Source organism: Micromys minutus (assembly GCF_963924665.1).
Source record: "Micromys minutus genome assembly, chromosome: 24".
Lineage (NCBI taxonomy): Eukaryota > Metazoa > Chordata > Mammalia > Rodentia > Muridae > Micromys > Micromys minutus.
In genome coordinates this window covers 13,357,535-13,379,788 of record NC_137959.1, presented here as the reverse complement: position 1 = coordinate 13,379,788, position 22,254 = coordinate 13,357,535, and the positions used below count along the sequence as shown (strand labels likewise).

At 45.7% G+C, this 22,254-nt stretch overlaps 1 protein-coding gene across 1 annotated transcript in view; it reads right to left on the bottom strand.

The window, feature by feature from the left end:
- Positions 1–10,005: 10,005 nt before the first annotated feature.
- Positions 10,006–22,254, bottom strand: part of NOD2 (nucleotide binding oligomerization domain containing 2) — a gene marked incomplete at both ends in the record, with an annotated part of 35,228 nt that continues 22,979 nt past the window's right edge. The window contains 3 exons of the mRNA XM_080937018.1: positions 10,006–10,078; positions 11,819–11,902; positions 13,939–14,022. Of these exons, the coding sequence (XP_080793144.1) occupies positions 10,006–10,078; positions 11,819–11,902; positions 13,939–14,022 (241 nt within the window). The remainder of the gene's footprint in view (positions 10,079–11,818; positions 11,903–13,938; positions 14,023–22,254) is intronic.

The following is a 22,254-nucleotide window of genomic DNA, read 5'->3' as shown; positions in this document are numbered from 1 at the left end:
AACCGCCCGCGGGGAGGGAGGAGCGGAGGCGGAGAGGGTAGAAGACGCGCTAGCCAATCACATCTAGATATTCGTTCCTGAGCGCGCTCTGATTGGTTCTTTCTGTAGCAGACCCTCCTCCAATGGTTGCTGGCATGGTGCTGGGTGAAGGGACTTTCCGCTCGGTCAAGCTCGGTGGAGCCAAAGGGAAAGCGAAGGGGCGGAGCAGAGGAAAAAGGGTGGGGGCGAAGAGCGATGGATGATTGGGCAAAAGGCTGCCGGTGCCACGTCACCATTGGCTGAAACCACACCTGGGCGGGGCGCTGTCCTTCCAGCTCCACCCTCCTTGAGCGGGGTCTTGGCTCTTGGCTCAGATGTCAAAACTAGGGTGGGAAGCGATCCAGGAGAGAACTGAAAACAGTTCTCAGAATTCCATATAAGAGCAAACCTTAGAATTTCACCTAGAGTCAATGTTTTCTTTCTCAGTTTCTCGACACGTAACACGGGGAACTCCCAACCATGCTGAGCCTCAATTTCCTCATCTGTAGAATGGAGGTGTTGGTACCACCTGTTTTACTGGATTATTGTGAAATGCTACATAGTATCTCCTAACAGTAGGCGTTCTGTACAAGTTGAAGCTCTTTCTTCCCTCACATGGGGTCTGAGAAACATGGTTTTTTAACTTCTGTGGCCACCTTTCTCAGATTGGAGAGTCTCCTAAGGATAAAAAAAAAAGCTTTCCACCCTCTACCTTACCCAGGACTGCATCCCTGGCCACCAGCCAGAATTGAGGGTATAGTGAAGAATCTTTCAATTAGAAGGTAGGATTCTGACTCCCAAAAGTGCTCAAAATACTTAATGAAACTCTTTTTATAATCAGCCCCAGAGCCTGGCAGCACATGCCTTGTTTCGCTGGATAGTCCTCTTAATTAATTCCTTCTCTTTTGACATTTTTAACTACTAATTATGAGAGAAGGTGATTAATACTGAGAAAGAGGTGTGTGTGTGTGTGCGTGCGTGTGTGTGTGTGTGTGTGTGTGTGTGTGTGTGTGTGTGTTTAATCATGACAAAAAATTTCCCCAGTGGAGACGGCCATGTTTCTGAAAATCCAAAGAATGGAAACCAGTAAGAACATACCAGACAGACACATGGGTGATTACTAACAGCCACCACTCCTCTCCTGCCGAGATCACCCATGATGAAATTAGCATCTTTTGAAATCCGAAGTCTCAACTCTCTCCTGCCTTTCATACACATCTCCTGTTCCCATCTTCCCGAGCTTAGCAGCATGATATAAATCAACAGTGACACGAAGTGGCCTTAGACAACATTTCCCTATGGATCTGGAATCTCCCAGGAGACGGGCAGGATTCGGAGATCCAGTCCGGCTGTGTAGAACATTTCAGCCTGAAAGCAGGTTTTGCTTGACTCCATCCATTAAGGAAACGAGGTGAGGAAGTGGACTATGGGAACCCTTTAGTGAGTCAGGCGGTCTTATTTTCTCCAGATTGCCAACGTCCTCCCCATTCTGTTTTCTCGCCTCAGATCCTTTCTGTCATGCTCATTGTCCCTGGGCTCCTGGAGACGAGGTTTGCCACTCCTGGTTGAAGCACCTTTATGTCCTTTCTGATAGTGGCATCTGGTATAGCTGAGCACTCCGCTGCAGTGGGGCTTGCTGCTGCACCATCGGTGGCCATCTACCTCACTTCCCCCCTCCCCCACCCTGTTGACACGTGCTCGCTGTGCCTGACTTCATCAGCTCAGCCAAACCTTACATACAGGCTCTTCTTTGTCACCATTCCGGGTCAGTTGGTACTAGCTGCCTAGAACTGAGCTGACGCGATGCTGAAGCTGTGTGTTCAGACTCAAGAGATAAAATACCCGCCATGATCTGACGCACAAGAACAATGTCGCCATCATACTAGATATTATGTGCCGTTCTTTATCTTTCAGGCTCTTGTTTTACAGAAGGGAGATTAAGGTCCAGAGTGGGAAAAATAGTTTCCCTCAGTCACACAGGACCTGTTTCCTCGCCTGAGTTTAGTGACTTTTCGGACTGAAGTGCTTACCGTACCTCCACTATTGTCCCTTCATGTAAGGCCCAGACCAAGTCCAAACTCTACCACCATCTTTTCAGATGACGCCAGATCCTCGCTGATCACCTCTTGCTTCCCTACCCTCAGCCTGTCCCTCTCAACCTGGACTTGGCTCCGTGCAGATCAGGTCTAAGTAGACAAGAGGAATGCCTGGTCTGCCCTACTGGGGGAGGGAAGCAAAGTACCTCCCCCCCACGCCCCCATCACCCCACCCCACCCCCGCCCCCACCCCCGCACTACGGCTGTCACTGTTGACAGCTCAGTCACAGGAAAAGAACAGTCTAAGAACTCGAAGGTGGAGGGGCGCACTCAAGAAGCATCCTGAAAAGGCTCCTGCAAAGTAAGAGAGCAATGATCAATGGCAGCAAGGGCTGAGGGAACGCCACAACCGGAACAGGAAGTGCAGGACATGGTGAAGAAACTGAGAAGGGGAAAGTGCTGTCAGCACAGCACAGAGTGCCTACAGCAATGGGACGCTTTGTAGGGGTTTTAGCCTGGCTGTGAATGTGGTCCCAAGCTGTCTCGCCTTATTCCGTTACTGAAGGTGTAGGAGCCCCAATGCATAGCCATTGAATTGGATGGTGCCCTTTCTAGCCAGCATCCAGGTAACTTTTTTTTTTTTTTTTTTTTTTTTTTGGAGTTATTGAAAGATTCCCAGTGGTTACTGAAGGAAGTATTTTTTAGTAGTGCTGGCATGCCCATGACATAGACCTTGCTTGCTCTATACCTCTCGGGGACTACCCCAGGCCTCCCAAAGTTCTGTGTTCATTTCAGATTTTTCTGCTTACTCCACTTCTGTATCTAACACAATCCAAAGTGGACGTCTGGTGTCCCTGCCCCACTGCAATTCTCTGCCCCTCCCTACCTCCCCGGGAATGGGGACTTCCAGTCATGCATCCAGCCTCCGTGTTTCCACTTGTGTTCCCGCCAATCCAGTGAACGTGGCTCTGAGCCACAAAGGCTACATAGACCAGGTATCCCTGCAGGTAAGGATAGGGTACCGTTGCTTTTTCCTAAGAAGCCCACGTGGTGTCTTGCTCTTGGGTGGGGACCTGAGTACCCTGTCACAGATGTTCTTGCCTCTGGGAAAAGGATTCCTGGAACAGCTGGGCACTCCACCTGGATGATTTTACTCTGGCCACTGAAAAGCTCTTTTCAACGAGATAAAAGGGATTTCTTTAATCATCTTTAAGCTAACCCAGCTGAACCACTGCTCCCCTCTTTGAGCGGTTAGCAGTATTATTATTAGTGGTGAGTGATTTCTGTGGCAAAGTCTAAAGCACATAGAGAAAAAGGCTTAGTGCTCTTCTCTGACACATCTGTGCACATCTGGAACCCATCTGGAGCAGTGCACACACTAAGCATGGTCTCATGTCCAGTGCAACCATCCTACCTTGTGAAGGAAGCTGTAGCAGAACCTGTTTTGGTTTCTGCTCCCATAAAAAAATAAATAAATATTTTTTTAAAGGAGCATTTGCTGCTCCTTCAAAGGACCCAGGTTCAATTCCTAGTGCCCACATGTTGAGTCACACCCATCTATGACTCCAGTGCTGGGGGATTCTAATGCCTTCTTCTAAACTCTGAGGGCACCAGACATGCAGGGGTGCACACATACACATGCAGACTGGCGATGTGGGCTTTTCGCTTAGTTAGAACAAAACCTGAGTGCCTCCTATATGCTGTGCACCCTGTGGGGCACTGTAGTGAGCTTGGCCTCTGCTCTCAAGCAGCTGCCATTCCAGGGAAAGTATGTCAGTGTCAGCCTTCTGTTGCTATGACAGAATCCGTGAGAAAATTAACTTGTAAGGAAGTCTCTGGTGGCTTCAAAGTTCCGTGGCTGGTTTGAGAGGTTGCGTTGAGCCTATGGTACCAAACTGTTACAGGGTGGCAATTTCTTCCCTTGTGTTAGTCAAGAAGCAAAAGAGACATGAAGAAGAGCTAGAGCCCCAACATCTCCTTCAGAGGCCCAGCCCCAAGTGACCAGAAGGCCTCCTATTAGGCTCTAGCTCTTAAAGACACCTCCTCCCATTAGAGCCCCAGGTTGGCAGTTAGGTTGGTAAAACTGGGACTTCAAGGGATAGTCAAGATCCAAACTCTATATCAAGAAGAAAGAGGCAAATGAATCAAAAGAGTCTACTAAGAAGACCTAAGACAGGCAGGGGTGTGGGAAGTGGAGGGAGGGGGCATACTGTTCAAGGAAGGACTTCCTCAAGGAGGTGATTATGAAAAGTCTCAAGCAAATAGGCACAAATATACCACAGGGAATAGCGGCACCATAGGAATAATCAGGCAGCTGTGGATGTCAGGAAGCAGCAAAGACACCCTCAGCAAAGGAACACCGTGACAAACGGAACCCCAGAATAGTCAGCAGGAGACCTCGACTTTACTCTAGCCTGAATGAGGGGCTGCAGAGAGCTTAGAGCTGAGCGGTGGCTAATGTTGACTTGTGTTGGTTCTACTAGGCACATTCTGCCAGCCAGGAACAGGAGCCAGGAGACTGGCTAAGGGACTGCTACAGTCAAGAGGACCCTCGTTTCCTGGGGATGGAAGCAGTGAGCAAGAAGAGCAAGAAGCAGTGGAGACAGAAGGACATGGAACCAAAGGGGCCAAAAAAGAAACCAGCTGGGCATGGCAGTACAAAGGTCACCCAAGCAGGAGAAAGGCTGTGCCAGGAAGATCTATCTCACCTTCAAAGTCAGCCTGGGAATCACAGAAAAATGTAAGGGCGCGCACACACACATACACACACATACACACACACACACACACACACACACACACACATCAAGTAGGGAAAAAAGCTTGGAAAGAGACAAAAGGAGGAAGTCATTCCTATATTTTGAACCACTGACTGACAGAGGAGATCTGTGCTTAGAGGATTGGCTAGTGTTGAAGAAAGTAATTATAGGTTGCAATTAAATTTAGAGCCAAAACAACAGGTATCTCAGGGGAGCACAGCTGAAGAGCTCAGGTTTCCAGCCTACACAGTGGTAGTCTGTTTGGATGTAATTCTCAAACAGGAAATTGCTCAGCTGGCATGTCCCAGATGACCTGTAGCCACTATCCCAAATCTGAGGCTGAGCATCTCTTACCCTTGAACACTGCAGGAGCTTAACCCATCACACTAGGCCAACTGAGTGGGAGGAGATGAACCCGGGATACATTGCTGAAGCAGAGCATTAAAAAACTCTGGTCAAGACACAACCCAGCTCAGACATACTTACACTGCTCAGGTTTCTTGTTTTGGGGTGTTTGGGTTTGTTTTCAGTATTGGAGACTCAACCCTGGCCTGCACACGGGCTAGGCAAGTGCTTTCCCACTGAGCTACACCCCCAGCCTTTTGATCACATTTCTATGCCACATATTCATTTCAGTATCTTATTTCCTGACTGTGGAGGAGGCTGAAGTAGGGGGAGGGGAGTACTTGAGAACCCTCTTCTCCCAGGATCACGACGACTTGTAACTGGTCTGAAAAGTTTCCTAAGCTAAAATCTAGAAGTCTCCTGCTTTGGTACCTTTTATTCTGCACACACAAATCAGGGACTTTTGGCCACTCGGGAAATCTGAAAGCACCAGGCTAAGCCAACAGCTACAGTGCTTCTATATATGTGCTTCTCCAGTAATTGCTCAGCCAAAGAAACTTGAGAAGAGGAACTCAAGTTCACTGGTTATCTGCTCAGGCCCAAGAGTCCTCCCAATGCTATGCGCTGGCCTTCTGAAAGTCTGGAAAGTTCTTCATCACTGAACTCCGCCAGTAATTTCCAACCAAGGTCTGGATGCCATCCTTGTCTGGGTCTTTGTAATCTCTCCCCCCACCCCCTTTCTCTCTCTCTCTCTCTCTCTCTCTCTCTCTCTCTCTCTCTCTCTCTCTCTCTCTGTTTGATATGGAGTCTCACATAGTCCAAGTTGACCTCAACTCATATTTAGCAAAAGATGACCCTATTTTTTTTTAACTTCTACCTCCCAAGTGCTGGGCTTACTAGTGTGTGCCTCTACTTGGCTTTGATGTTTTATTTCTTCCTAACCTCTCCCTGAATTATGCCATCCAGTTCTAAGAACTCAGTTTGGTGCTGAGGACACCCACCCCATTCTCTGGTAGTGCCCTCTCTGGGCTCCAGGCTCATCAGAATAATTACTTCTCTTAGGCATAGGAAATTTGACTGCCCGAAACAGAAGTCTCTTCCTTCTGAGCTTATCTTACTTGTTGGCCCCAGCCCCCATGTGCTCAGGACTAAACACTATCATTCTAGAAGTTTCCCTTTCCCTGGGCCCCAGGGCATCTGCCTCCAGAGGAGCTTAGAGGTCCATCCTCTCGGCTCCACCTTTTCCACACCCAACCTGCTCTAGATCCTCAGTTGCCTTCCTGCTTCCTCCTCTTGTCCCCACCCTTACGAATTTGGGTCACATCTCCACCCGAGAATGAAGTTCTTTGTTAAAGGAAAGTTTGATCATATTTCCCAAATATATGCATGTATATATAAAACCTCATAGCCCAAGCTAGATTCAAATGCTAAATCCTCCCTCTGAGCCTGAGTGCTAGGATTACAGGCATATGCCACAACACTTACCTCTATTCTAAGGTCAAGACCAAATCCTTGATTGGCCATGAGAACTGGTCCTACCGACCTCTACAGATCCATCTGTTGGCATCCTCTCCTTGACTGAGAACAAGCAGAATGTGGTCACTCCCTACAGATGCAGCAGGTCACCATAAATACCAGGCCTGAAAGTGAAATCAATTACCCAACACCCAACACCTATAAGTTCTAAGTGGACCAGTCTCCCTCCCAGGCCTGAGGGGGAATCTAATCTGGCTTCCTGTCATTCCCAGCTCTCAGACCCGAAGTTCTTTAACCCTTTCATGGCCTTCAAGGCCACAGGCATGACATCTGCTTCAGCTGTCTTTCTCCCATAAGGACACACACATGTGACCATGTATAGGGCCAACCAGATAATTCATGATGACCACCACCCCCATTTCATGAAAATCTACAAAGTCCTTTCTGCTAGGTAAGGTTCTAGTGACTGGAACCTAATGCCTTTGTGGGACTATTACTCAACCTGATGTACATTCAAAAACCTTTGCTGCAAGAGTCTTTGTGTAGCTGGCTCTGTGGCATAAAAATCCTCTCTGCCCACTCACTGGTGGCCTGGTCAGCTCCTTCCCACGAAGACCCGGTTTTCTCAGCTCTTGAGAAGGAAGCTCCTTGGACCTGGTGTCTGTGTATTTAAGTAACACAGCTTTCCTTTGAGGAAGTAATGTGTGCCCGAGATGAGCAACATACAAGAAGGAGGCATTTACTTAGGCTTACAGACTAAGAGGTTTCTACCCATAGTCTCTTGGCCTTCTTGCTGTGGCCCTGACGCAGCACAGCTTGTGGTGGCAGAAATTCAGCAACGCAATCTGTTCGCCTCAGGAAGCAAGAAAGATTTAAAAAGGGTCAGAGATCCTGATAGCCCTTGAAGGGCATGACCCCCAGTGACCTCGAATCCATCAGGTTCCACTGCCTCCGTTTTACTTCCAACAAGCCAGGCACCAAGCCCTCAGCATATGAGCCTCTGAAGAACATTTAAATCCTAGCAGGTTTCCTTCTTCATAGTTTAATGGTAAAGTATTGTTTTATCCACTAACTTGCAATGGACTTGCTTTCTGCCTATCTGTCCCTCTGCCCTCATTCATGCAGGTGCTCTGAGGACAAGGACAAATGGCCATCTGTTCTGACATAACTGGTTGATAAATTATTACTAAAGATGAGCTCACCATCCAACACGGTGCTGTGCAAGTGGCATTACATCCTCTCCTTAGAGGAGGTGGTCTCACTCCTCCTCCCCTTGATCATCTGAACCAACAACTGTCCAGACAGGGCAGAACCCCAAGAACAAAGAGAGTTCATGGAGATACTCTCACACAAACACCCACGGAGATGCCCCAGCACTTAACAAACCAGACACACAAAGGACCTGTAAGGAAGCCACCATAGCCAGCAGCCACCTGTGCCCATGCTCATAGCAAAATGGCTGTCTTCTGTCTGTAAGGCCAGTGCAGGAGGCTGCTAGCAGAGGCAGACCACATACCTGCCCTCTTCACCTCTTAAAAGACATCTAGTCCTACAGACACTTGGAGGGAACTACGGAAGGCCCAGAGGGCTTTCCCCATGGGCCCTGTGAGACCAGAACAGCTTCACACTTCACAGTGGGTTAGACTCTGCTGAGTTGAAGCCAAATGTGTTTGGACTGCCAGCTACTTCTAAGAATTGCTTTTTTGCATTAGGCAATAAATTGCCGAGTAGAAAACAACATTGTCCCCCCCTCATGTAGAGCGTGGTACTTTAAAGATTTGACAAGTTTGGGGGATATTTTTAACTGTTTCATCACAATGAACACAGCTTCGATAATTCAATAGCTTTCACCTCTGTGATTATTTATAGCAGGAAGTCCATGATCGAATTTTTTTGTAAAAGCACCAACTTAAAATAAAACAATGCCATTTATAAATATTAACCGGACTTCACACAAAATAAAATGGAAGGTAGTAAAATTTGCATAATTTAAAAATTACAAAGGTGGCATTTAAAAAAAAAAACAACACAAAAAGATCTTGCTCAGATAAAAGGTCTTGGTTTTGTCCCCTGCAAACTTCCAACCCCAACACTATGTCCTAAAGCATTCTGTCATAAATAAAATGGGACTCTTTCATGAATATGTTCAGAAGTCTGTTGTCAGAGTTCAGGGCCTGGCGGGGTTGTTTGAAATTCTGGCCCAGATTAATTCTAAAGAGCTGCAGTTGAGGGAGGAACCAAGTCCAAAGGCTCAGCTACTGAGTAATTGATGTTAGTAGAAACCAAAGGCCAAGTGTGATCCCAGCTGGAGTGTGGTCACATTTTTTTTCTTGTAAATTTAGAACATCCTGGGGGCAAATGGCTGTTGATTGTGTTAAGAAAGGAAAGCAGGGTATTATGTTGGTTGTCTGAGTTGATGTCCTGGTGGGCTTCATGCAGGGTGAGTGGGGGTCCAGACTTGACCAGAGCTGCTTCCTAATACTCTTTCAGAAAAGAGGAGGGAGTTGTCTTGTATGTAGATCTAGGTCTCCACAGCAACAGGAGCCCAGTTAAGGTCTATGGGTCCCACTGACCCCCATCAGAGCCCTGGCCATTCAGCCAGAGGCCAGCAACATAGTAATGGAGGGATCTTCTTGAGCTCATCCTGTGCTTGGACTCTAGAGAAGAACAAAAGAGTAAAAACATGTCCATTAGCCAGAGTTCTCCTGAAAAACAGACCCAACAGGATGAGAGAGAGGGAAGAAGGAAGAAAGAGAATTTCTCAGATTCACTTACACCATCTGGACGGGATAGTTCAACAGTGGTCATCTGGGAGGCCAGAGAACCTGGTAGCTGCCCAGCAGACACTTCAGCGTTCCATCATCAAGTTCTAGGTCTGAAACTCCCTAAAACATCACTGGTGGTGGGTCCGAGTTGAAAGGCCAAAGATCCTGGCATCTGCTGTTCAAATGTGAGGGCAGCAGCCATAGATGTCTTCACTCAGAAGAAGGGCTCACACATGCAGGTATATGCTATCTTCCTCCTCCTTCAACTTTCTCCCACAGGGTAGTACCCAGAGGATTGTGTTCCCATATGCAATGAGGTCCTTTCCCCTTTCAGTGGCTAATCCTACATGATGAGTCTCTCTAGACACAGAAACGTGGTCCTCTCCTCTCATGAGTCTACATCCGTTCAGTTAACAAGACCAACCATCGTGCCTCCTTGGGAAAAGTCAATTCCGGATGGCACTGGGGTGCCTTTCTCTGATAGCAGGAAGTGACTATACTGTACCCAGAAAAACAAAATCCAGCCCTGGGTAGTACAGGAACATTGCCTGATGTCATTCAGCCTCCAGAGTCCAGGCCTCCCTGGCCCACTCCCAAGCTGAGACGTCACAGCAGGAGTCTGGCATCACTGGAGCTGAGTGTTTGGATTTCCTCCAGAGAGAATGTGTTCCCTCGAAGCCTGTGGGGATGAAAGGAAGTGAGTTCTGAGTAGAGAGGAGTGAGTGAAGGCTTGTAAGGAAAGTAGCCATCTTTAAACCTATGCCTGGCTAGGGGCTGGGGGAATGAGGGGGGGGGGGGAACTGATGCTCAGTTCCAACCTCAGGCTCAGCAGATGGAAGGGGGTTCTGTTTTGATGATTCTGTTTTTACCATCAGCCACTAAAGGCTGTTCGTGACCATCCCACACAATGAGCAAAGCTCTATGACTGGCCACAGTCCACAATACTGAGCAAGCCAGCTACTGTTGTTCAGGCAATAATCACATCTGTTAAGGATGAAGTGAGTTAAGTCTTTGCCTACCCAGCTTCATCAACAATCAGCAAGGCACATCAGAGCCCTTAGGTATCAGCCTGAGACTGGTCTACTCCTTGAAGACAGAAGGAAGTATTTCTTAGGACTATGCAGTGCTTTAAAAACACAAACAACAACAATATAAACAAACAAACAAAGCAGTATCAAATGCTAGACTACTTGACCTCACCAGCAATGAGACTGCACAGGAAGTGGACTCCACGGGAAGTAGACTACACAGGAAGTGGACTGCACAGGAAGTGGACTGTCTCCAGCTCAAGCGATTTCAGAAGCTTTGGTTTTAATTTCACTCTTTGAGATCTGAGTTGCTATTGTATGAAACACAAGCCCAAATGGGACCTGTTCTGGGTAAAAGACCTTGTCGGTCTACAGCCACATCTAAGAGTTTGCCCACCTAAGAAGGACCAACATTTCCTCTCCCCTAATTAAATGTCCGACACTGGGAATGGGACTCCAAGCCAGGCATGGCGGTACACACTATGATCCCAGTACTTTGAAGGTAAAGGCAGAAGAATTAGGAGTTTATTCTTAGCTACACAATGAGTTTGAAGCCAGTCTGGGCCATATGAGGTTCTATCTGAGGTGGGGGAGGGTGGAGAAGCAGGGGGGGCAGAGAAAATAGGGCCCTAGAGTTGATAGAACTTTTGAGAAAATACTGAAAAACTTGCTTGTTTTGTTTTGAGGCAGGAGCTTGCCCAGACTCCAGCCTCCCAAGTACTAGGATCACAGGCATGGACCCTTATACCTACCTGATCTAAAACACAGAACCTTAGAGTAGTAGCTTTCACTCACGATGTGTTAAGCCTCTCTGCTTTCCACATGAGAAACAAGGAGCCTAAATCAGGTTGAATTTGGATGCCTTTTCAAAGGACTGTGGCTTTTAATGCTATGGATGTGACCATGGATATTGTAGTTCCCACCTTGTGTGACCTCCAGAATTCAGAGGTGCTGAGGGTCTCACACAGCATCCTCAAGAGATGGAAGCAGACATATGGCCAGAAGGGTGGGAGGAATTCTTCTAACCAAATCCTTATTCTGACTTTGCTGCCCCCTCTCTTCTCCCCTCTTCCCCCCTCCCCTTCTCTCAGAGTTTCACTGTAACGGAGGCTGACCTAGAACTCAAATTTCTCCTGTCTAAGCCTCGTGAGTACTGGGATCAGTTAAACACCAGCAATACACCCAATACTACTATTTGGAGCAGAACTGGCCCTACTTGGAGATACAGATTTCCTTTACAGATCTAAACCTACTGTGTGGAGAATAATAACAAATGTTGGTCAAAACTGATCTTCAAAATTCCACCAGCCCTCTCTCCTCTCATCTCACTTCCCAGATATATATATATATAAGGCTCTGAAAGGCCAAGATATTTTCCTGAGGGGCCTTACCAAACTTCCAGAATGGTGCTGTTCCTGTTGAGGGCCTGCAGGAGAGCTTCTGCGCCCCGGTAGGTAATGCCATTGTTGGACAGTCTGGAAGAGAAGTAGACAAGATGAACCACTATAAGACTAAGTTTTCTACTGAGCCCGTCTGGTTCCAGGATGCCTGCTGCACCAGCCCTGCAGGACAATCTATGAGGGTCAATGCTTCTGTAAAGAGAGCCTCTCTCCCTCCCACCAAACTAGACACACTGGGAAAGGCATAAGGGCTGAGGATCCACAGTTCATTGCCAGGCTTCCAAGAGTTTGAATCCAACCCTACTATTTGCTGTTCTATCTTCAGCAAATTTGTCTGAATAAGGAAGGAACTGCTTCACAGAGAGTAAAAAATGAACAGAAAATTACATAGCAAGAACTCTTGGCCCAGCAACCTCACTGACAGGAAGTAACTCATAAACAGTGATGTTCAGAGACATAGGTCAGAGACAGAGGCAGGTACAGGAGCTGACCCATAGTGGAAACTTTTGCCCTTTGCCTTCTAAGAACTACTGCCCCATCTGCCTTCATCCCCAACACTGGTCCGTTGTACATCCACCATCAAGGCAATGCTAAGAACAACACCAGTGTGAGCTAAGCTTTTCCTGTGTGCCAGCTCTCTACCTACTTATATCAGTGCATGCCCAGAACCCATGAGGAGACCAGTTACTATCCCTTTACACTTAAGGCAACTAAGGTTTCTGTCCAAGGAGAGAGGCTGCCTGCCTGTGAAGCCTGGACTCCAACCAACACTTGGCAGAGAAGATACTGGAAAAGGAAAGAGGTAGGAGATCTCGCTCGCTCTCTCTCCCCGTCCTCTCCCCTCCCCCATTTCCATCCTGTTTCCCTCCCTTTAACACTTCACATTGTAGAGAGATATAAATATAGATATATAGATATAGATATCATGAGGATATCAGTATGGGGTAATTATTACTACTCAGGATGCTGAATAAGTCAGTCTGTCTGGCAACAGGTGACACAGGACACTCGCCACCTCCACCACTGCCTGGCCTCCTTTCAGACCAAGTGAGGCAGTCCAACAGCACTTGCTGTTCCATGCACAATATGCTTCCCAGTGTAACAGGAGCCTTTCCAGCCTGAGTTCAAACACCATCTTCTTAGGCCTTGTCCAAATGACAACCACACACACCCGTGGCACGCCCACCTCCCAACTAGAAGTGAGCCTTTTGTTTGCCATCTGTCGCCAGCATTGGAATATGAGACATGGGAGAATGTAAGCCCGCTCTGTCCTAGCCACCTGACATAAGAACTGTACTAGGAACACTTCCTATATGAATGCATAGATGAGTATGCCAACATGTCTCCCATCAATGTCTGAACGCACACATAAGTAAACACCAGCACTCAAACCACTTAACACACCAAGAGATACTACTGGAGATGGGCAACCAAATAGCCTATCTGCCTGACATCAGTGGCCCTTGGAGAAAGGAGGATACCTGTAAGTCACACAGCAGATACATTCATCAGTCTGCTCATCCATGATCCCTCACTTGCATTTCCAATTCTGGAAGTTTCTTGCTGAGATCTACCACTCTCTACAGCAGCAGTCCTCAACCTTCACAATGCTGCAACCCTTTAAAGAGGTCCCTCATGCTGTGCTGACCTCCATCCATAAAATTATTTTCCTTGCTACTTCATAATGACAATTTTGTTGCTCTAGACTCTTGAAACAAGCTCAGCCACGTGAAAGTAAGCTGGAGGTTTGGGAGAAATGACAACCCCACAGACACACCTCTTGAAAAGGGCGTGTACTTGAGAAGGATCCCGCACCTCCACTCTTGGATGGGGTAAGTGTTACCATGTTCTGCCAACTCCCAAAGGCTCCAGTTGCAGGAGTTCTAATCTCCTTAGTGATAACAGACCCCAGAGCCACCCTCCACAGTCACCTTCCTTTCCTGCCCCACCAAATCTTTCTTCATGCAGTGTTTCCCAGAGCCACCTAGATACCAGTAAGCAATGGATACTGGCATCCTCACGTGCCCAGATCAAGGCAAGCCAGACACTAGCCAGAACCTTAAACCCTTCCCCACGCTGAGCATTACTGGACCATCACAGGGTTTACTTACTTCAAGAATTTCAAAGTTGAATTTCTCTTCAGTCCTTCTGCAAGAGAATAGACTCCCTCATCACAGATATGGTTTTCCTCTAGGCTGCCAAGAATAGAGAAGAGGTCAAATTTTCCTTGGGACATTGACTGTGGAGAAGGATGTTAGAAAGGGTTGACCTCCTCTTTTAGAGAATCCCAACATGGAAAAAATAAGAGTTAATAAGAGGGTTGAGGGCTCTCAATTCCAGGGACAGCCTTGCAGAGGAGCCCCGTGGTTCCATGTATAAAAATCCCCATTGTGAACAGCTATGAATACTCTTTCTTTCCTAGATTATGAATGTGTCTTTCTTTTCTAGATCAACACGAAACTTCTTTTTGGTGTGAGAAGCTATGTACTTCATGAAAAAGATAGTATTTCCTGCTTTCCTCTGCAACCAAAATTGGCCAAGTGGCACACGCCACACCATAGGTACCCAAGGAAAGCTGACAGATGGGAGCTTCCACTAATGCTTCTGAAAGAGTCTAATGCTTTGCCTGTCTCTTGCCCTTGTACCATACAGAGAAGGAATCGTGAAATATAAAAGTAACTGCTGTAGATGGAGCAGCTACCTTGATCATGAGATGAAGACACACGCTAAGCATGATGGGACAGGAGGAGATGGAGACAGGTGAGAACCTGGTAACCTGCAGTAGACACCACTCCAGCTCTAAACTGCAGACACAAGAAAATCAACCTTTGCTGGCTTAAGCCTCACAGATGGAAAAAAAAGCCTCCTAGGCTTTCTATTATGCGGTATAATTAATTTACACTAAATTTGGCCTGAGTTTGCCTCCATATTTTTGAGTTCCTTGCAGCAAATTGTAACTGAATTTAGCATGCAAACGAAGCAGAATCTAATGAGAATATATTCTTGCAAGTAGCTAGGATTCAGACAATCACAACAGCCACACTTCAGCAGGTCACAGGCCGGCAACTCATTACACCACATCCAAATGAGGCAAGTGGAGAGCTGTGGTCAACTAGTTCTTTCCTCTTCTTGTCTGTAAACACTGATGCCATTGTTGCTGGGTGGAGCTACCAGAACCCCTCCTAGTTCCTAGTACCAATCTGTGGATCAATCTTTGCTCATATTAATTCTGCTAAATCTACTTTATCTAAAGTTTCTTTATTCCCAGCTATCCAATACCCATGTCCCTTTTCCTCTATTTTAATATTAAAAACACCTTGTTTTGTTATGGAAAGCTATGTACTTAGAACAAACACGGCATTTCCTACTCTCTGCTATAGCCAGGGTGGGACAGCAATCAATCATCATTATAAGCAATAGCTCACAATGAGGTGCTTCTCTACCAAGAAGAGATGGGGATAATTCCTCATCAACATATAACAAATGCTGCTTCCTCAGATTCAAGGCCCCTCCAGTTGGGTAAGTTTCCTCTGAGATTGACACATATTATCTGCAGGGAAGCTCCTTAAGCAAGAAGGTAAACAATTCAAAATCGCTTCAGGAAGTCCCTGAAACTGACCAGATTCACTAGGTCCCTCCATGCTACAGTAAACAATAAAATCTGAGAGTCTGTCCCAGAAGAGCAAAGTAAAAAAGACTCTCAGATATGTCCAACTACGAAGATGGTTCTGAGACCAGACCAGTTGCCTGGAAGAAGTAGAAACCAACCAAGCTGCCTAAAACAAGTTCAGATCAATTCAGTGACTTTAAAAGGACATTCTTCAACCCACTGAACTCCCTGCAGACTGTACAGTGTGCTCCAGGTTCCAAGCTATGAAAGTTGTCACCCATGCTGGGGTGAGCTTTGGTGATGTAGCTGTCTTTGAGTCGTTTCTGCTTATGCAAGTAACCCCTCACCCATATACCTGCAAGTCACCCCAAAACAACTCAGGGTTTACCAGTGGTGGTATTCATACTTTGGTCTGTTGTGGGCTCCCTATTTGGGGTGAGTAGACTTTGTGTGTTGCGTCTCCCCAGGAAAAGTTGTGTCACATTATTGACACCTGAACAGGGACACAACAGAACCAAAGGTGAGTTGGGGAGGAACAAATGCAAGGCCCTAGCTATGGGCAGCAAGACATGCAGCTGATGCTGTTGCTAAGAAGCCTGAGAAGGGTGGGGTATCCACATCTAATAAAATTATCCTTTCTTGGCAGTGCTTGCATGGTTCTTGCTGTGGGTAAGGAGCAACTAAGGCTAGGCCATCACAATCAGGGATGTCTGTGGGAAGAATCCTGGGAAGGCAGTCTTCGTCTGTATGATATGGGTTGACATGTCTGCTTGCTGAGTGGGGTCCACCATGTGAATATGGAAGTACCCTGAAAACAGTTAAAGGTTTAGAGGAACTGTTGCAGTCTTTCAAATGACCATACTAGAGTCAATATGACTGACAAGCAGCAGCAGAGGTTGCCTGGCCTCTGTTGTGTATGGTTAGCAATGCATTCAAGACCGAGATGATGGCCAATCAGGAGCTTGTTTATGTAAAACAGAAACTTGGTTGTGGAAAGGAGCAATTACAATTAAAAGGGGAGATGTGGGATTGCTTCAGGTTTCTCACTATTTAGTTTGATGTTGGCTACTGGTTTGCTGTATATTACTTTTACTATGTTCAACTATGAGCCTTGAATTCCTGCTCTTTCCAAGACTTTTTAACTTGAAGGGGTGTTGAATTTTGTCGAATGCTTTCTTAGCATCTAAAGAGAAGATCATGTGGTTTTTTATTTCTTTGAGTTTGTTTATATAGTGGATTATGTTTACAAATTTCCATATATTTAACCATCCTTGCATCCCTGGGATGAAGCCTACTTGATCACGATGAATGATCATTTTGATGTGTTCTTGGGTTCGGCTTGCAAGAATTTTATTGAGTATTTTTGCATCAATGTTCATGAGGGAAATTCGTCTAAAGTTCTCTTTCTTTGTAGGATCTTTGTGTAGTTCAGGAAAGAGCATAATTGTGGCTTCAAAGAATGAGTTGGCTAGTGTTCCCTTTGTTTCTATTTTGTGGAATAGTTTGGAGAGTATTGGTATTAGGTCTCCTATGAAGGTCTGATAGAATTCTGCACTAAACCCATCTGATCCTGGGCTTTTTTTTGGGGGGGGGGGCTGGGAGGCTTTTGATGACTGCTTCTACTTCTTTACGGGCTATGGGGCTGTTTAGATGGTTTATCTGATCCTGATTTAACCTTGGTACCTGGTATCTGTCTAGAAGATTGTCCATTCCCTCTAGATTTTCCAGTTTTGTTGAGTATAGGATTTTGTAGTAAGATCTGATAATTTCTTAAATTTCCTCAGTTTCTGTTGTTATGTCTCCCTTTCATTTTTGATGTGGATACTCTCTCTATGCCCTCTAGTTAGTCTGGCTACCAGTTTATCAATCTTGATTTTCTCAAAGAACCAGCTCTTGGTTTTGTTGATTCTTTGTATAGATCTTTTTTGTTTTGTTTGGTTGACTTCAGCTCTGAGTTTGATTATTTCCTGCCATCTACTCCTCTTGGGTGTATCTGCTTCTTTCTGTTCTAGAGCTTTCAGGTGTGCTGTCAAGCTGTTAGTATATGCTCTCTCCAGTTTCTTTTTGGAGGTGCTCAGAGCTATGACTTTCCTCTTAGAACTGCTTCCATTGTATCACATAAGTATGAATCTGTTGTGCCTTCATTTTCATTAAATTCTAAAAAGTGTTTGATTTCTTTATTTCTTCCTTGACCAAGCTGTCATTAAGTAAAGCATTGTTTAGCTTCCATGTGTATGTGGGCTTTTTGTTGTCTTTGTTGTTATTGAAGACCAGCCTTAGTCCATGGTGATCTGATAGGATGCACAGGATATACTCTAGAGAATCAAATAATCCTATTAGAAAATGAGGTACAAAGCTAAACAAAGAATTCTCATCTAAGGAATATTGAATGGCTGAGAAGCACCTTTAAAATGCTTAAAATCCCTAGTCATCAGGAAAATGCAAATCAAAACCACCATAAGATTCCACCTCAAAGCAGTCAGAATGGCTAAGATCAAAAACTCAGGTGACAGAAGATTTTGGTGAGGATGTGGAGAAGGAGGAACACTCCTCCACTGTTGGTGGGAATGTAAACTGGTACAACCACTCTGGAAATCAGTCTGGCAGTTGCTCAGAAAATTGACATAGTACTACCTGAGGACCCAGCTATACTACTCCTGGACATATATCCAAAAGAAGCTTTAAACATGTTCCACCATGTTCATAGCATCCTTATTGAAGAACCAGAAGCTGGAAAGAACCCAGATGTCCTTCAACAGAGGAATGGATACAGAAATTGTGGTACATATATACAATGGAGTACTACTCAGCTATTAAAAACAATGACTTCATGAAATTCCTAGGCAAATGGATGAAACTTGAAGCTATTATCCTGAGTGAGGTAACCCAGTCACAAAAGAACACTCATGGTATGTACTCACTTATAAGCAGATACTAGCCCAAAAAGCTCTGAATATCAAAGAACAATTCACAGAACTTATGAAACTCAAAGAGAAGGAAGTCCAGAGGGTGGATGCCTCAGCCCTTCTTAGAAGGGAGAACAAAATGCTCATGGGGGGACAAATAGAGGAGCAGGGATTAGAGAGTAGATCATCCAGAGACTGGCTCACCTGGGGACCCATCCCATATACAGCCACTAAACCCAAGCACTATTGCTGATGCCAAGTAGTGCTTACTGACAGGAACCTGATATGGATGCCTTTTCAGAGGCTCTGCCAGAGCCATACTGATACAGAGGAGGTTGCTTGCAGCTAACCATCAGACTGAACACGAGAACCCCAATGAAGGAGCTAGAGAAAGGACTAAAGGAAGTAAAAGGTTCTGCAACCTAATGAGGAGAACAAAATTATCAACTAACCAAATCTACCACAGCTCCCAGGGACTAAAACACCAACCAATAAGTTTTCATGGAGAGTCCCAAGGCCCCAGGTACATATGCAGCAGAGGATAGGATTTTCTGACATCAATGGGAAGCGAAGCCTTTGGTCCAGCAAAGGCTCATTTTCTCAGTGTAGGGGAATGCCAAGGTGCTGAGGTGGGAAAGGGTGGTTTGGAGAGGAAGCACCTTCATGGGGGCAATGGGAGGGGGAGGGGGGATGGGATTAGGAGACGGGGATAACATCAAAAATGTAAATGCAGAGAATATCCAATAAATAACATTTTTTAAAAAAGGGAGATGTGTCTGGCATCCTCCATATTGGCCTCTGATTTGACAACTTAATGACATAAACAAGGGGTTATGATAGAAAAGATAAAAGTGATAAAAGATACCCTCTAAGTCCAACCTTCAGAAAAGGAAAAAAAAAACTTGAAAAAAAATTGGGGGGGGGGGGACATTACTAACAGTCCAATGCAAAAACTACTGTGATCAGAAAACATTCAACACTCGCACTGGTGGAATTGGGGAAGGGTTTTAAATAAGCAAGAAAGAGCCTGTCTCAGCCTGGCTTGTGAGGCCATGGGACATGGGAATGAACAATGTCAGTCTGCTGTGGAGGCAGAAACACTGAGTCATATAACTTCCAATCCCTCCATTAAAACAAAGGCTGTGCAACCCGAGATGTCATGATGGAAGTCAGTCTCCAGGGGAGAATGATTTATTAAAGCCATAAGATCAATTGTTATCAATGTCTGAAGTGCCCATAAACATCTGGAACTAGATGACCACAGAGGAGGAACAAACATTATTGTGGGAACTAGGAATAAGAGTGGCTATGTTTGAGCCCCCACTCAGTGGGACAGACAGAATTGTGTTCCCAGAGGAATTAAAGAAAAAGTTGATACAGTCGGACTCTCGAGGCTGTTGTGGAGCTTTAACAGCTTTGCTGAGCCTGTTGGTGAGGTCTTCATAAACAGGAAAGCCTTTGGCAGATCTCTGTGACTTAGACTAGCATGTAAGAGGCATTGGTAAGGCGGGAGAAGAAATAAATGTGCCCATGGATGCATAGAAGCTGCAGGCATCCTGGGAACTCTTGGCAGATTTTCCCACCCTATCTTGCCTATACTGTCTGTCCTCAATAAAGCCTGTTATATTCAATCCGGACAAAAAGGCTCACAAGGCTTTTGAGCAGGCTTAGATCCTTGTAGGACAGGCTGAATAGATGTGCCCCACTATCTCAAATGTTCCTTCCTGTTGGAAATCACCAAGAGTTCAAAAAGTTATAGCCGGTGACTATGGCAAAAACAGCCTGAATGAATGGCTCTCAAAAATTTTTGGTGTCAGTCATTAAAAGAAGGAAAAGCTAAGCACCCAACACTAGAACAGCGACTGCAAGGGTGATATTTATAACGGTTCTATCTCAGTGATTAAAAACACTCACCCAGTTAAGGGCTGGATTGAAGGCCTCCTGAACAAGCTACTTTCTGGTGTGGGACAAAACAAAACTCTAAAAAGGTGGCATGTGTACTTAACAGCAAAACATAGTGTCTATGAGCCCCAGTGCCAATGCCATACAGGCTGTCCTAGGACCCATGTTCTTTAAAGCCACTGAGCATCACCCAGTAAATAAACTAGCAGATAAGCAAATTAAATCCAAAGGGTACCCCATATAAGTTACAAGAAAGGAAGGAAGGAAAAGTAAAAGGAAAGGGAAAGAAAGGGAAAGGGAAAAAAGGGAAAGGAAGAAAAGGGAAAGGAAAAGAAGGGAAGGGAAGGGGGGAGGGAAAAGTAAGGGAAGGGGAAAAGGAAGAGAAACGGGGAGGGGAAGGGAAGAAGACTCTCAGAAGACATAATGTTATTGAATAAAAATCCCATTGCCAGAGATGGGCTATCTCCCTATGAGTTGTTGGCCAGGAAAACCCTGAGGCCCCTTAAATAAAAACATATTGCTAGTGTTGATCATTGCCAGAAGTAGACAGTTAGACCCTGTTGCTGAAGACACCACATGTGCATGTTTGACAGAACATGGAGAAATTAAGCTGGGACTGAACTGAAACCCTCCACTCTGCTGGCTGGCTTTCATGGTGCCAAAAGAGCATTATAGGACCATCACAGGTGGAGAACTGTCACCAACATTCTTGCTTGGCCATGGATCCTGTGCACTGAAATGCCGACACACTAGGCAAGATACACCTGCATGTGCAATAGTGGCTTGGCTGTCATGGGTAACACCAACAGCTTTTTAGACCTACTCTGCACAAGGGAAATCATGTCTGGTGATGTAAGCCAGTATGGCTGAGAAAGTCATAGGTCCCATTGAGAAAAGGCTTCCTTGGTCTTTCTAGGTAGATGTGATATGCATGTCTAACTGCCCTCTAATCACGTGTGCTACACCTACAGACCCTGTTTGTCAACCTCCACTCATATCCACTGGTGATGCTTCAAAGAACAAGTGACTGTTACTGTAGCGTGGTGGCCTGCTTCTTAGCTAAAGGTGGACATACATATAGTGACCTCCTTCAAGGATCAAAGACCATTGCAAAAAGAAGGTAAGAGCCAAAACCAGGAGTGTTGTGCAACAGTTTCTTCTGGGATTAAAACATTCCATACTACAGGAAAGCTCCTCAAAAAGAAAGGTAAACAACTCAAGATAGCTTCAGGAAGTTCCTAAAATTGACCAGATTCACAGTCTCTCTCCCCCATCCTCCCACTCCCACTAGAGTAAAAACAACAAAAGCTGTGAGTTCCTCTCAGATAAGACAATCTGTATAGAAGTCTCAAGACCAGTCTAGTTGCCTGGAAGAGGGTTAGACCAGTGAGGCACCTGGAAAGGACACTTTCCAGCCTCTTGAGCTGCCTGCAAGCTATGAAGTGTGCACATTCCAAGCATTGTGAGCTGTCACCATGCTGGGGTGGGTTTTGGTGATGCAGCTGTCTTCAAGTCATTTCTGTTCCTGTAAGTAATCCCTTACCCATATTCCTGTAAGTAACCCCAATAAAACTCATGGTTCTCCAAGTTGGAGTTTGGTGGTATCCATACTTCTGTTTCTCATGGGCTCCCATCTAGGACATAAATGTTGCATCTCCCCAGGAAAAGTTTTGCCATGCAACATCTCCACACTGTGTCTGTGGTGACTCTTTGCCTGTCTATGCTTTTGCTGTTTCCTGGAGAAATCACTCGGTGTTTTCTCTCACTACTCTATCTGGAACTGCAAAGGTACCTACCCCTGGAGGTGAAGATGCTGGCAGCGTCTGCATAAGGAGTAACTTGGGATCTGCTTCCGGTGTCATAAACACACTTTGTGGCTCATCATTTAGTGATCCCGAACTCCTGTCACCTTCTGAGGTGACCTTCGACTCTCCCAGCCAGTGTTCTAAAGAACTGAAACTATTTGGAAATACTAAACGTCACAAGCTCTAATACTCTTGGTACTACTG